At 43.2% G+C, this 16,880-nt stretch overlaps 1 protein-coding gene across 3 annotated transcripts in view; it reads right to left on the bottom strand.

Moving 5' to 3' along the window:
- drosha (drosha ribonuclease III) overlaps nt 1-7,450 on the bottom strand; it is a 137,951-nt gene extending 130,501 nt beyond the window's left edge. The window contains exons 1-5 of one of the 3 annotated variants that reach the window (XM_084049033.1): nt 7,292-7,450; nt 5,286-6,019; nt 4,667-4,849; nt 4,207-4,266; nt 1,575-1,890 (exon numbers count right to left, since the gene is read on the bottom strand). In XM_084049033.1, the coding sequence (XP_083905159.1) occupies nt 1,575-1,890; nt 4,207-4,266; nt 4,667-4,849; nt 5,286-6,016 (1,290 nt within the window). In that variant the 5' untranslated portion in view covers nt 6,017-6,019; nt 7,292-7,450. The remainder of the gene's footprint in view (nt 1-1,574; nt 1,891-4,206; nt 4,267-4,666; nt 4,850-5,285; nt 6,020-7,291) is intronic. The other 2 variants (XM_084049034.1, XM_084049035.1) reach the window with 2 other exon arrangements.
- Between the last annotated feature and the right edge of the window lie 9,430 nt (nt 7,451-16,880).

Below are 16,880 nucleotides of genomic sequence, written 5' to 3'. Positions count from 1 at the left end.
TACGGTCCCGCTGGAGCAATTGCTCTGATTTTGCACACAGCCATTGACCATTACCATCTGACCTTAACTGCGAAGCCCCTTTTTCACTTTCATCAAATCTCAGCTTCTTATTAGCGTTTATGTGTCAAACAATGGGAGATAATGTTGCCAGGTTTCGCGCGTAAAACAAGCAGCAAGGTCTATGAAAACAACGCCAAACGAAGCAAGCCCTACAAGCAACAAGGTCTATGAAAAGAAGGCCAAACGAAGCGCCTTCACACATATACATAGCCTCTTGGAAAACAGCCGATCTACAAGCTCAGAACGCGTACCCACACCCACCTGCACTTTCACAAACAACGCCAAAAACACACTACCACCAATATTGCCCCTAAACCGCTTACAATAAGCGAACATGGCAACACCGAGACACATTCCATTCACTGAGTTCCGTTCACCGCAGCACACCAACTGCACAACAGAAACACTTCAGAGACACGGCGACATCATTTACGCACGTTTACACAGAAAACATTCTTACAGATCTCTCTCTCTCTGTGTGTGTGTGAGAGAGAGAGAGAGAGAGAGAGAGAGAGAGAGAGAGAGAGAGAGAGAGAGAGAGAGAGAGAGAGAGAGAGAGAGAGAGAGAGAGAGAGAGAGAGAGAGAGAGAGAGAGAGAGAGAGAGAGAGAGAGAGAGAGAGAGAGAGAGAGAGAGAGAGAGAGAGAGAGGAGAGAGAGAGAGAGAGAGAGAGAGAGAGAGAGAGAGAGAGAGAGAGAGAGAGAGAGAGAGAGAGAGAGAGAGAGAGAGAGAGAGAGAGAGAGAGAGAGAGAGAGAGAGAGAGAGAGAGAGAGAGAGAGAGAGAGAGAGAGAGAGAGAGAGAGAGAGAGAGAGAGAGAGAGAGAGAGAGAGAGAGAGAGAGAGAGAGAGAGAGAGAGAGAGAGAGAGAGAGAGAGAGAGAGAGAGAGAGAGAGAGTGTGTGTGTGTGTGTGTGTGTGTGTGTGTGTGTGTGTGTGTGTGTGCGTGTGCGACGGGACCCGGGGTTTCCGCGGCGGGGGTTTCCCGTGGGAGGGGGGGGCCGCGAGGGTGCTGCGACGGGACCCACGGGGGGAGGAGGGGGGACGGGACGCGCGACAGGACATGCAATAACCCCCAGTTTGCAACTACTTTCGCCTGCGCCCTTCACCGGGTATGGTCTAGTATGCACAACTCTCGTTCTATTTCATTCCTTCTGACCGCCAGACTATGTGGATTTACTCTCAAGTTCCTTCCGAGGAGGAACGTGAGAGTGAATCCACGATATCAGTCTGGCCAATACCAGGCTAGGAGTGATCCCCATTACTGATCAGAAAGTAGAACTTTTTAACGGAAAAAAAAACTTTGTTTTAGCCAGAAAATATCACTTACAGCAACTTGAACGGTTTATTTTTTTTTATTGAATATTTTAACACGTTGAAAGCAGTACAGTAACTTTATTGTTTCTGACACAATATACTGAGGTAACGATGCTTGTGGTGCGTGTTTCACAGCAGTGAAAACTGCAGGTGAAAGTTTGCAATGAACTGTGGCACAGAAGGTTAGCTCGGGTGACTATACCACTTGGTCCATGGGGTCGTTGGAGTAGTAGTTCTCGGCGTGGGTGCAGCGGATCCAAGCGGGCTTCAGCAGCTCGTCCTCCTCTTTCTCCTCCTCCCCTTTCTCCTTCTCCTTCTCCCTCGCATCTCTCTCCCTGTCCCTCTCGCGCTCCCTGTCTCTGTCTCGGTCTCGGTCCGAGGGGGACTCCTCGGTGTCCCTGCTCCGCACCGAGGTGTGGCTGCGCTCCCTGCTAAGGCCGGAGCTCTCCGACCTCCTCATCTCCCTCTCCTCTCCATCACCCCAGCGGCTGCGCTTTCTCTCCCTGCTCGTCGACCGGCTGCAAGGAAAAAAACAAAAAACATTTCATTATGTCTGTAATGGATTATGGTTAGCCAGTGCCATCTGGTGTATAGTACATAATTCCAAAAAACACAATATGTATGTATAATAATAAAGCAATCATCAAAAGTTACATTTTTAGATAAAACTGAATAAATTAAATAAATCAGCAGCAGAATAAAAATACGACAACAAAAAGAAGCCTCCTCCTCGACTCCTCAATCCTATATTGAGGTTCATATCTAGAAACGCTTTCGGGCAGAAACCTTTATCTCCATATTTGAACTTTTTATGTTTTTTAGTAAATTAATGCCCTACTTCATACTACACGCAAAAGTAGCACAAATAGCCGATCTACAAACTTGCGACGTGTTGTGAGCTTGTAGATCAGCTATTTTTGAGAATAATATAAATATTAACCCAATGAAAAGTATTAACAAGAGCTTGTGACTAAGGCCACATCCACACGGAGACGTTTTTTGGTGAATCCGCATAAGTTTTTAATCGTTTTGACGTTTCGTCCACACAGAGCCGGCGTTTTAGGTCCGCAATACGCTTCTTTTTGAAAACGGGTCCCAGAGTGGATTAATCTGAAAACGCCACTCTTGCGTCTCCGTGTGTACACCTAAAGACGCATCTTTCCTGAAACCGATGACGCCATAGCCCCCCCTCCCCCCGCATGCACAGACCCCCCCCTGCATGCGGCGACCCCCCCTGCATGCGGCGCCCCCCCCCCCCCCCCCCTACAGCGTCACACAAAAATATCAAAAGTATATATAGCACGTTGCACAAAAGTAGCAGATCTACAAGCTTGTAGATCTGCAGAAGCTACAATGGGGCTTTTACAGCACTGCTCCTACACTACCACCGTCAGCAACAAGTGGACATGGAGTAAATGTACTTAGTTACTTTCCGCTTAGTTACTTTTTAATTCACGTGCATATAAATGAGCCATGCGGTCTTATAAGAATGAAAACAAATGCCTTGGCGCTAGCCATGGATCACACGACGGTCATGGATGAACTTCAACCTGGTGTTTGCATTTTCTCCATTTACAATCCGTACATCTACATAAACGTTCATATTTCTAATATAAAGTGCTGACCCAATGGCCACGGATGTTACAATTATGTACGGGCCCGCATAAGTACCTGTATATTCCGTATTGTTCAATAAAAAGTATTTTAATCCGATTGGTGGCCATTGTTTCTGAATTTTCTCCATTTGCTTTCATTTACGCGACCCTATCGGTTGGAAGGTGTATTACACTCTGATACATTATAACTCTATGAGAAAATGGCCGCCGATCGGATTAAAATGCTTTTTTTATTGAACAATACGGAATATACGGGTACTTATACCCACCCAATTGTAACATCCATGGCCATGAGGTAAGCACTTTATATTTGAAATCTGAACGTTTATGTAGATTTACAGGTTTTAAATGAAGAAAGTGCAAACACCATGTTGAGTTCAGCCAGGACGCTCCCGTGACGACGCTCGCAATATGCCGTGCGCCAGCGCATCTTATTATTATGGGTCAAATTCAGTGGTGGAAGAACTTGTACTTGGATATTTTACTTAAGTAAAAGTACCACCTACCATAATATAAAAATACTCTGTTACAAGTAAAAGGCCTGTGCTCAAAATGTTACTTCAATCAAAGTAAAGGTACAAAAGTATTGGCATCAAAATATACTTAAAGTACCAAAAGTAAAAGTACTAAAATGTTTGAAAATAACTGATCGACAAGCTCACATTGCGTTGCAATGCGCGTTGTGAGCTTGTAGATCGGCTATTTTCAAATAGTCTATGTATAGGGCTAAATAAAGTCGTTAAAGTATGTTTTGTAATGTAATAATTTATATCTGCAAAGTAACTATTAACTAAAGCTTTCAAATAATTGTAGTGGAGTCAAAATACAATGTTTTCCTCTGAGATGTAGTGGAGTAGAAGTAAAAGTATTGAAAATTGGAAATACTCCAGTAAAGTAAAAAATACCAAGTGTACTTAATTACAGTACTTGAGTAAATGTACTTACTTTACTCCACAGTACCACCCACAGGCTGGGCATATAAACTACAGCGTTTTCGTTTTGTGGCGTTTTCAGTGGTTTTGTGTGGACACACACATTTCTTGAGACGATTCCGTGTGTACAGTAAACTTTTTGAAAACGTTTCTGTGACATTTTTAAAAACGTCTCCGTGTGGATGTGGCCTAAATAACTACATTGGAGTGAAAGGAATAGTGGGGGCTTAGGGTTTGACAGCCGGGACTATGGGACAGTGGATGTGTAGACAGATAGGTACTGTACCTTCTTCCTCTCTTCCTATGCCTGTCGGGAGTCCGACTGTCTCTGTGGCGATGCCTCTCCCTGCAAACACAAATACACTGAAATTACTCCACATCATAGTGGTTCTGAAAACTTTTTCACGTCAAGGACCCCCAAATGAATAGTCACCACAGACCCCCATAAAAGATTTGTGTTGTTAAAATGTTTTTCAAGATTATATATATTTTTTGGCCGATGTATGGATCAAAGTGGTTAAACTGATTGTTATGCCATCTTATTAAATCATTTCCCTGTGGACCCCCTGGAACCCCCTCAAGGACCTCAGGGGGTTCCCAGACACCACTTTGAGAAACACTGCTCTACATCACATTAACATCCATCACATTCATATAATATAACTCATATACAGTGTATACTCTCACACACATATACATATATAATATAAACAAAGATAACACTTGCTCTACTTGTACTGTGGTACCTGCTTCGATCCCTGCTCCTGTGTCTAGGCGGGGGGCTCCTGCCTCCGCCTCGGTCATACTCAGGCCTGTATCGCCCTCCTCCCCCATCTGGTCTCCCACTCCTGTCTGGGCTCCTCCCCCGCTCCTTCCTTTGTCCAGGAAACTCCATCTTGTGCCTGTCGCTAGGCCTGTCACAGTTCGGCCTGTCACAGTTATTACACAACAGCCTTATTTAAGTAATCGTGGTTATTTTTGCATAATCGTCTTAACATTTTTCAACGTGGAAAAACGATCATGCCATTGTCAAACATAAAAAAGCGGAAATAGCAGATCTACAAGCTGACAACGCATCGCAATGTGCAGCGTTGTGAGCTTGTAGATCGGCTATTTTCACTTTTTTTTACATTTTGAAAGCATAAAATGGTGTTAATGTCTGTCATTTATTTGTATATTTAAGTTGTTTGTCATATCTGCACGGTGCAATTTTTTTTTAGGAAGCCGACAAGCCAAACAGAAAAGTAATTTTTATTCATATGTTCCAATGTTCAATGCATAACACATACAATCGTTAATCGCAATTATTTGCGGGACAATTCATTGTCAATTCACCGTCAAGTAAAATGGCCGCGGCAGCCCTACCTGTCGCCATGGCCACCAGAGCCGTAGCTCTTCTGCCTGTGTTCTTCGGGGCGATGCCCGCGGTCCGGCGACCGCCTGTTCTCCGGGGGCTTGTTTTCGTACTTGTACTGGCCCTGGCCCCCGCCGTGCCTGAAGCTGTGGTCCGGCTTAAACGAGCCGGGGCTCTGAGCGTAGCCGCCGGGGCTGAAGCCCGGCGGAGGGAAGGGCGGCGGGTGAGGCGGATGCGGGTAGTTCATGGCGTACGGCGGGTGGTAGCTCATGGACTGAGGGGGCATCGACGGAGGCATGGGCGGGTGCGGTATCGGCGGAGGGGGCATCATGTACGGCTGGTAGGCGCTCTGAGCCTGGGACGCCTGAGATCCAGACGTGGAGCCGCCGCCCGAGGAGCCGGCCAGAGGAGGCGGGAAGTTGGGGGGCGGTTCCGGAAAGCCCTGTCGGACGGGGGGCTTGGGGAAAGGCGGTCGTAGCGGGCACTGGCTGAGCGGGCCGGGGGTCTGGGAGGACACCGGAGGGGGGTAAGGCATGAAGTCGGAGTGAGGGGCCATGTTGTAGCCGCTGTTTCCTCCGTGGTAGCCGACACTGGGATGGGCCTGGGGGTCGTAGTGGTACGGAGGAGCGGGCGGCTGGGGAGGGGGCGGTCGAAGGTTGCAAGGGCGGTAGTTCTGGGGAGAGCCGTGCTGGCCGGGGGGCGCCCCGCCTCTGGGACCCCCGCGATCCTGATGGAAGGACATTGGCTGCAACAGAATGAGCACTGGTTAGATTTGGATGTGATAGTCCATTGTAATTCTACACAATTATAACAGGACCTGGATTGCACTGGGAAAGTTGACAGTTAAATGTCCAAACAGAGACATTTGTTTTGTAGGTAAACAATATTTTCGCTTTATAAGAAACATATTAACAACAGCCTAAACCCTAGGACGGTGGTTCTCAAAGTGGGGTCCGGGGACCCCCAGGGGTCCTTGAGGGGCCATGGATGGATAATTGGGAACCAAATGGACTCTTATGTGGTTGTAGTTCTGAGCGTGTACAAATAGAACCAAATGGACCTGTACACTCAGAGTTATGGTGGTCTGTGGTCTAATGCAGGGGTTCTCAAAGTGGGGTCCGGGGACCCCCATGGCCCTATATGCATCAGCTATTTTCAAAAAATCTTGACATTCTTGGAAACTGCTTGAATATTTATTGACATTTTCAACACCACACATATTGAATTGTGGGGTCCTTGGCACAAACTCTTTTCAGATGGGGGTCCGGGGCCAAATACACATTAATTTAATTTAGGGGTCCTTGACATGAAAAAGCTTGAGGACCACTGCCCTATGAGGTATTTAATAACATTGTTACCATACGTTTCATTGTTGAAAATAGTTGTTATTGCTGCTGCTCCTGGCCATTGCCAATCATTACCGTGCATACAATACGCACACATAGATAGATAAGATAAAACATAAAAAATTAAGACTTTCTTTGTGTCGGAAAGGCAAAATGCACCCCTTTGCAGTCTAACGGTGGTCAAAATGTGGGCTACCTGTGGCTAACAGCTATCCTTATAGGCTCTATTCACAGCAGCCATATATTATGAAGACATTCACAGGTGTTACCAATGATACTGAAGGCTCTGTTCCATTCTGGTCTAACAGAGTCAGGGTGCTGATATTGTGCATGTTGGCTCACTGGAAACACTCTGTTACACCAGTGGGTCTACAGTTGGGGTCCAGGGACCCATGGGCTTCCAAATGGCCCCTTACAGGTGTGTAACTCTGAGAGTGTACAAATGGGTCCATTTGGTTCCATTTGTACACTCTCAGAGTTATGGGGGTCGTGGAAACCACTGTGCTCCACTAAATGGAACAGAGCCTTCATTAGTATCATTGGTAACACCTGTGAAGTGATATGGCTGCTGTGCATAGAGCCTATTAGCCACACTGTTATCTAGCCAGTTAGCAGGGGAGCTAGCCAGTGCTGTTGTATGTTTATTTATCGCTCTGCAAAAAAAAGCTTACCTTCCAACAATGACGACGGTTCAAATATCAAAGAAAAGAAGAGAAAGGAGAAACGGGTTCAGCAACAACAGTTGGTCTCAGACGGTAGGACTAGAGTTAGTACTTGACCATGATGCTATTATCACAGTACATCACTCACTGCTGCCGCTTCAACACGGGCTGTTGTTTCTGGTCGGAAGACTAGCCCCCACGGAACCTCTCCCTCCGCTGTATAGCTCCGAGATGAGGTTCCTCGTTTCCCTCTGCCGTTTGAGCAGGACATTGTCGCACATTTTCCACTTTACATGTTTCTTACCCCTTTCTGCACATCGTATCCAAAAACTAAAGCTTTTCTGCAATTCTCTCAGATGTTTCGAGTTCTAGCGCACCATAAAAACTATCCAACGAGTTGAAGAAAGTATTTAATTTGCCTCGGTCCTCATCCGGTTACGTGTTTTTAAGACATTGCGCAAGAGTTGCGCCCGTAGAGATGACATTACTGATTCCCTTACTGGTCAAATGTTGAATTGCATCTTCTAATGCAAAATATTATGGAACCGGATGAGGACCGAGGCAAATTAAATACTTTCTTCAACTCGTTGGATAGCTTTTATGGTGCGCTAAAACTTAAAACATCTGAGAGAATTGCAGAAAAGCTTTACTTTTTGGATACGATGTGCAAAAAGGTGTAAGAAACATGTAAAGCGGAAAATGTGCGACATTGTCCTGCTCAAACGACAGAGGGAAACGAGGAACCTCATCTCGGAGCTACACAGCGGAGGGAGAGGTTCCGTCGGAGCTGGTCGGAAGACTAGACCCGACGGACACGTTCTACACCAATCGAAAGTCTGGTGTGCTCTGCACTGAGGATGTGTAAAGAAGGAGAGGCCAGATACGTCACAGGCTACTTGGTGGATACAGGATAGGTGGGCAGTGGCTATTTTGCAGTGGTGTAAAGTACATTTACTCAATTACTGTACTTAAGTACAATTTTGAGGTGTTTTTAATTTACTGGAGTATTTCCAATGATCAGTACTTTTACTTCTACTCCACAACATCTCAGAGGCAAATATTGGTCTTTTACATTTGAAAACTTTAGTTACTTTTCAGATATACATTATTATATTATAAAACATACATTAACGACTTTAGCCCTATTTTATACATAGGCTATTTGAAAATAGCAGAAAGCAGACATGCTCACAACGTGTCACATCGCGAAAACTACAAGCTCTCTGGAATCAGCCTTTACCCTACTCAGGCACTGGGGGGCGCTAAAGTGATGGCCTGCCAGAGAGTGATGGGAGAGCGAGCGCGCACAAGCTGTTCAAACTTTAAGAGATGTATGAATGACTTGATTTCATTCTTGAGGGTTATATTTCATTATTATAGCCCAATCAGACTAATACACCCGTGGACCTACCTCTAACAGTGCTGTAAAATAACTAAGTACATAGTACTGTACTTGTGTACACTTTTGAGGAATTTCTACTTTACTGGAGTATTTCCAATTTGCAGTACTTGTACTTCTACTCCACTGCATCTCAGGGGCAAATATTGTACTTTTTACTCCACCACAATTATTAGAAAACTTTAGTAACTAGATTTTGGATTACTATTACAAAACAGACATTAACCACTAAAGCCCAATTTAAACTTTGCCTATTTGAAAATAACCGATCTACAAGCTCACAACACATTGTGAGCTTGTAGATCTGCTATTTTCAAAGAAGATATATCTGAAACTTGTGAAATGGGACATTCTGCATAATGAGAACTTTTGCTTTTGGTATTTTAAGTATATTTTGATGCCAATACTTTTGTACTTTTACTCAAGTAAATTTTGAATGCTGGACCTTTACTTGTAACTACATTGCAGTATTGATACTTTTACTTAAGTAAAAAATGTGAGTACTTGTTCCACCACTGCCTCTAAATGACCAATATAAAAATGGCCAGATTGTACCTGTGCTGCTCGAGCACCAGAGCGCAGCCATGGTCCATTTTTAGGGCTGAATAAAAGGAGAAAGGGATGCACGATTATGGCCAACATGATTATCACGAATCACAATTATTTTGATCAATATTAATATCACAATTATTTATCACGATTATTCATTGAGTTAAAAAAAATAATTGTCACATAAACATATTTCACATTAATGTTGTGCTACTGACTGTACATTCCTGCTAATGTAGCTTTGAATAAAGTTAAAATACCAAAACATAACACTAATGAAAACAACAGACCACTGCTTTCATTTTTACATAATTCCTGCTGATTAACACTTTGCAGACAAAACCTTCCTGCAGTGTTCCGGTCAAATCTGACCGACTTAACTTTCTTCCTGGGCAAAAATGACTGTCGTAGGAAATGAATGGGAAAGACAATATTATGTTCATCGTGTGTGTGTGTGTGTGTGTGTGTGTGTGTGTGTGTGTGTGTGTGTGTGTGTGTGTGTGTGTGTGTGTGTGTGTGTGTGTGTGTGTGTGTGTGTGTGTGTGTGTCAGTATCTCTCGGTTACTTGAATGAATCTTTCTTTTTTTCTGTCTTTCAGATACTCAAGGCTGGCAGAGGTGTTGCAGGGGGGACACCCCCCTCTTTATCATAAGCCTGGACTATGCATTAAGACATCAGTGGAGGAGGGGAGCAAGAACTGGGCTTCACTACTACAACTAGGAGGTCTAGATGTCTCCCTGATGTAGTCTTTTTTTCCTCATTTTTATAAACACACACACACACACACACACACACACACACACACACACACACACACACACACACACACACACACACACACACACACACACACACACACACACACACACACACACACACACACACACACAAACACACCCCACACACACACACACCCACATACTGTACATATGACGATGCAGATGACATGTGCATCGTCAATGCCCAGAATACTGAGGTTCTCACCTACAGTGTAACACCCTCCCAGACCATCCACCTCTAATAAAGTACTGGTGATGCCAACCAGATGTATGGAGGATGGAGATGGCAGGAGTCGCCACTGGAAGGCTCATCCGAGGATGCCCTGCCCTAGAGATCGAGATCTGGAGATCTCTCTCTATCCATGGGTTTGTCTGCATGGGGGATTCCTCCGAAGACTTGGTCCGCACGGTCGAACGGCCGAAGACCTCGTCCTTCTATGGGTTTCCCCTGAAGACGGCTGATGAAGACGTCTCAAAGTAGGAACCTCTTTAGGACTGTCACGATTATGACATTTTACTTGATGATTAATTGTCCCTCAAATAATTGCGATTAACGATTTAAGTCGTACACTGAACTTTGTAACATTATTAATAAAAAAAAATCTGGCTTTTTAGGCTTCATAAACAAAAGGTGCACAGGGCAGATATGACGAATAACTTGCATAATTCAATAACTTTATACTTAAAAAAACATGAATAGTGTAAATAGCAGTCTGCTATTTCCACTATTTTTTTAAATGTTTAACATTTTAACATATTAACATTATGACGACTATCTGAAAAAGTATTGTGATTATCTCAAATACTCATCATGTAATAATTGTGACATACCTAATTTTTCCTTTTCCTTTGCTGGATGCTGCTGCTGCAGTTTGTGTTGTATGCTGTTCGTTGGATGCTGTTCATGTCATGTGCTGATGTGGTTCAAGATGTAGCTCTGTGCTCGGTGTGGCAGTGAAACATGTTCAGTGACTGTTTGTTTGTGGCTCTGGAATTGAAGGCTGATGTGAATCTAGACTACTGTATGTCGGCTGTGTTGTGGCTGTTATTGGGTGTGTGTGTGTGTGTGTGTGTGTGTGTGTGTGTGTGTGTGTGTGTGTGTGTGTGTGTGTGTGTGTGTGTGTGTGTGTGTGTGTGTGTGTGTGTGTGTGTGTGTGCGTGTGTGTGTGACAAGAGAGAATTTGCATTGAATATTTTTAGGACAGCTCAAGCGAAGCGAGCTGTCCTCTATGGAGAGAGATGAAAGGCATCTGAGGTATGTGGGATGTAACCTCTGCAGGCTTATAAAGAGAGGAGGTGGCTTAGGCGAAAAAGGGGCGTAACGGGGCGTGATTTGGTCAGGGACTCTCTGTTTGTGGGAAAAAGTGGGCCGGCTTGCTAAAAAAGGGTCTGGTTGCCACCGATTGGTTGCTGCAACTTGGATTCATGCAGGGAGACGCCCCCTCTTTGCTCCAAACACCGATTGGTTGCTGCAACTTGGATTCATGCAGGGAGACGCCCCCTCTTTGCTCCGAAAAATTTGGAACGGCTGCCTGTTGTCACAGGCACTCAGGCACTGCAGAGAAGTAGACACAGTGGTGGAAAAAGTACTCAAATTCTTTACTTAAGTAAAAGTACCAATACTGCAATATAAAAATACTCCGTTACAAGTAAAAGTCCAGAATTAAAAATGTACTTGAGTAAAAGTACAAAAGTATTGGCATCAAAATGTACTTAAAGTACCAAAAGTAAAAGTACTAAATATTTGAAAATAGCCGATCTACAAATATTTGAAAATAGCCGATCTACAAGCTCACAAGGCGTCGCGATGCGACGCGTTGTGAGCTTGTAGATCTGCTATTTTCAAATAGCCTATAGGTATGAAATAGGGCTAAAGTGGTTAATGTATATTTCATTATATCATAGTTTATATCTGAAAAGTAACTAGTAACTAAAGTTTTCAACTAAATGTAGAGTAAAAGTGCAATATTTGCCTCTGAGATGTAGTGGAGTAGAAGTAAAAGTATTGTAAATTGGAAATACTCAAGTAAAGTACAAATACCTCAAAACTGTACTCAAGTACAGTACTTTAGTAAATGTACTTAGTTACTTTCCACCACTGAGTAGACATGTAGACTATAGAGGCATCAGAATTTTGTATTAAATTATAGAATGCACCAAAACATTAATAAGTGTTGACTTGAATCTATTTAAGCCACAATAAAGCCCCGCTTTTATTTTTGATTTTTATTTGGGGTTTATTTAGCATAGTTTTAGATGATTTTCTGTGCACATTTCTTCATTTAAGCATCGCGAGCTGCGAACGGCCTTTTTGCATGTAGTTGAAGCGCAAGGGGCGGCGGGGGGGAGAGAGTCGCAGATAGACAGCTGGAGAGTTGAATAACCTCCTCTTCAAATAACCAGATTTATTTACCAAAGTAGCCTATGTAGGCGACCTACATGTTTATGTTTTAGCTTAGACACGGGTAGCCTACAATAGTTGGTAGATGATTGGTAAATTATTAACCATGACAACGACTCAAAGACTTTTATTTTGTACTTTCTTGAACCACAAGCATATCGCTGCACCAGTAGGCTACATGAGAGAGAAAAAGGGGGGGGGGACCACTTGATACACAAAAACAAAGCTGGCAATGTATTGCTAATATCCAGGGATGCTTTGTTAGGCTACAGAGTGCAAAGCACTACATTTAGCCAGTGAGAATTGCAGTGTACATAAAGTGCGCTCGGAAAGGTTTATTTTATGAGCGCTTTGTGATGCACCGTGCAGTCAAATCCGCGGTGTCAATAAATTCCACTGCCCGCTCTTTGATGAGTCCTCCATCCTCCATGAATCGAATACAAACTGCAACTAGTTCCCGTTTGGAAAGCGGGAAATCTTTATACGCGAGTAGGCCTATTGCAAAATATTGTCCAATGTCCACTGAGTTCAGCCTTTATTTTACCAAGCAGGACTGATGCTGCAGCCTGAAGCAGCTTGCCCTGAAAGTGGTTTAGGCGACCGTTCGTTTAGGCGTCCTCGCGTCGCTGAGTTTGCTCTGGACAAACTTTTTTTTTTACGCTGGTGCCATTGCTGCCTCTCTGCTGTCTCAAGAATCAAACATGAAGAGAACGAGGCCACTCAGGCCAGGACATGTGTGTGGTGTTTATATTGTGCGCTTATGTCAATAAACCGGTTCTGTGAATGAGGGACACAGACAGACACATTTCACACTCGAGTGTGAAATGGGATTCTGAGAATACACATTGGCTCAATTGCTCAAAAGACCCAACATCCTCCAGACACGCAGGACGTAGAGAGAGAATGGATGTGTATTACGTTATTTGTCAGCCTTAAGTATAGGGGCGATATTCATAGTAAATACACAAAAAGCTGTCTGGCGGAGTTAAGGCACAGTGGCCCTCATTTATCAACGCGGTGTAGCCCGAATAATGAACGTACGGCGATATCACCGCACCTTTCGGCATTTATCAATATATCCTGACGTGGGCTTCATCCTACTTTACGCTGAGATCTCACGTCTGGTCGAGACCAATTGTTGACGTTGGCTGCGCCCGTTTATTCCATTCTAGACCTGCGGAGCAGACGGTCTGACAGGCATCTGGACACATATATCCACTCCAAAATGTATATCTACACTAATAAATAATCCCTGTGAAAATATAACATTTTATAAAGTAATTTAAACAAACTGCTTTAACAGTCATTCGGTTAGGCTTGCAGATCTGCATGGCTGCGTTGGCTATTTGAAAATAGCAGATCTACAAGCTCACAACAGGTCCCATCACTATGCGTTGTGAGCTTGTAGATCTGCTATTTTCAGCGCAGCAGCGATTCTGCGAGATAATTTTCGGGAGCCCCGAGTCGGTCCCGACATTCTTTTCATGGACAGTGAGGTCCAGAGAGAGAGAGAGAGAGAGAGAGAGAGAGAGAGAGAGAGATAACCACGATAACGCAATGGTGATTATGAACCACGTACCCAAACCCGTTAAAGGCTGCTTTTCCCAAGCTGAACTATACTATTGTTCAATGAAAAGCATTGTAATCCGATTAGTGGCCATTTTTTCATAATGTATTCGAGTGCAATACACCTACCAACCGATAGGGTCACTCTGTTAAAAGCATATGGCCACCAATCAGATTAAAATGCTTTTTATTGAACAATACGGATGATACAGGTACTTTTGAGAGCCCATATATACATGTAACCTCCGTCGCCATGGGATAAGCACTTTATCTTTGAAATATGAACGTTTATGTAGATGTACGGGTCATAAATGGAGAAAGTGCAAACACTAGGTTGAAGTTCATCCATGACGGTCGTGACAGTCGACCGTCGTGTATCCGTGGCTATTACTCCCTCTAACATTTCCCATGTTTTTAGCAGTGGTGGAAAAAGTACTCAAATTCTTTACTTAAGTAAAAGTACCAATACTGCAATATAGAAATACTCTTGTTACAAGTAAAAGTCCAGAATTCAAAATTTACTTGAGTAAAAGTACAAAAGTATTGGCATCAAAATGCACTTAAAGTACCAAAAGTAAAAGTACTAAATATTTGAAAATAGCAGATCTTCAAGCTCACAACGGGTCGCGATGCGACGCGTTGTGAGCTTGTAGACCGGCTAGGTATAAAATAGGGTTAAAGTGGTTAATGTATGTTTCATTATATCATAATTTATATCTGAAAAGTAACTAGTAACTAAAGTTTTCAAATACATGTAGTGGAGTAAAAGTACAATAGTTGCCTCTGAGATGTAGTGGAGTAGTAGTAAAAGTATTGGAAATTGGAAATACTCAAGTAAAGTACAGATACCTCAAAATTGTACTTATAAGTACAGTACTTGAGTAAATGTACTTAGTTACTTTCCACCACTGGTTTTTAGTGTATTGAAATAATGTCATGCATATTTGTCCAGTGCATAGCCTACTGCAGGCCTTGTTGACTAGATTTAGAATAGATTTTTAAGCTCTTGCTCCTGAAATGATCGATTATTTTTTAAGGGGAAACGCCATCATTTAACATGCAAGTCAATGGGTGAGAAGGACATTGCCAGGCACAAGTGTAGGTAATTAATGTATTTGTGCAAGATGACCCTGCTACTGTATATAAAATGTGTATATTACTCGTTCATCATGGTTCATGTTCAAATAGCTCAATCCAAAATATAATGCTGTAGGCCTAAGTGTTAGGCTGTATTTACGCACCTGCTTAATTGTAATTAATGCTTAAATATAGTTATGACCGGTATTTTTTATCAGATGTCTGATACATTTGATTCATTCCGGACATTGGGACCAGCAGGTTACAATCCTATATCGTAACCCCTGGTATTGACCACATTGCTTAGCAGAGTTCAGTGATGCAAATGCATGTCAAGTTGATCAACAGATTGTATTATTCTCCAATGCAATAACAGTACTGAAATGAAGGCTATAAGGGCAATAATGGGAGCCCTTTCTTTTTAAAAGTAACTTCAAAGTTACTTTTCACAGTAACGCATTACTTTTTGGTGTAAGTAACTAGTAAAGTAACTGAGTTACTTTTACATGACAAGTAACTAGTAATGGTAACTAGTCACTGGTTTTCAGTAACTAGCACACCACTAGCACAACACTACAACGGTGTCTAACCGAGAGTTATACTTCTCCAGTACAACGGTGTCTAACCGAGAGTTATACTTCTCCAGTACAACGGTGTCTAACCGAGAGTTATACTTCTCCAGTACAACGGTGTCTAACCGAGAGTTATACTTCTCCAGTACAACGGTGTCTAACCGAGAGTTATACTTCTCCAGTACAACGGTGTCTAACTGAGAGTCCATGCAGATCACAGTTGACAAATATTATATATTATCGGAGCTATTATTAATGTTATCGGTTTTATCGTGATGACGTCATAATTCCTGATATCGAACCGATAATTATCGGGCCGATACTTATCGTGCACTAATAATTTTATCGCAAATTATTGTCTCCGCCAGGCCGAAGGCATGGCGAGAGAGTATGTTTTACCCCCTGTCCGTCCGTGTGTCTGTGTGTGTGTGTGTCCGTGTGTCTGTGAACAGCTAATCTCTGGCACCGTTGGCTTGATCGCAGTGAAACTGTGCACACACACTCCCTGGATGCCAGAGCAGAACCTCTGCCCCAAATTTTTCACATGGGCCTTTTATAGCGCCACCAGGAGGCTGATTTGTGCAAAAGACATTTTTGGACAGTACTCCTACAGATTTTATCCAAACATCACGCAAATCGGTGCACAGTATCTCTATAGTCATGTGATCAACACAGATCTGCCTGATTTTCCATATTCCATCCTGATTGGCTAAGGTTGGCTTCCAAAGTTTGCAGGATTGGTCCATTTTGAACTAAATGCCTCAAATCATGAACGCAGCTTGTGATTTATGTGAAATTTAACACGCATGTTCCCACTAGGCCGAGGAAGAAATGCCATTTGAAAATGTTCAAATCAGCCTCATGGTGGCGCTATAAAAGGCAGATTTGTGTTTTTAACTATCTGCACCGATCTGCGTGAAACTTTGCACACATACTCCCTAGAGGCCAAGGAAAAATATCTGCCCTGCATTTTTCACATTAGCCTTTTATAGCGCCACCAGGAGGCCGACTTATGTAAAACTTTTTTTTTTTTAGATTAAGCCTTCACATTTTTTCCAAATTTCACGCAAATCGGTACACATGATCTCTATAGTCATGTGATCAAGATGCATCTGTTTGATATTTCATATTCCATCGTGATTGGCTAACATTGACATCTAAAGTTTGCAGGAGTGGCCCGCTTTGAACAAAATGCCGCAAATCATGAACACAGCGTCCAATTGTGGTGGAACTTTGCACGCACATTTGCACTACG

Source organism: Gymnoscopelus microlampas (genome assembly GCF_963454915.1).
Source record: "Gymnoscopelus microlampas genome assembly, chromosome: 22".
NCBI lineage: Eukaryota > Metazoa > Chordata > Actinopteri > Myctophiformes > Myctophidae > Gymnoscopelus > Gymnoscopelus microlampas.
The sequence above is the reverse complement of the archived record's forward strand: the minus strand, read 5'-3'. Positions and strand labels throughout refer to the sequence as shown.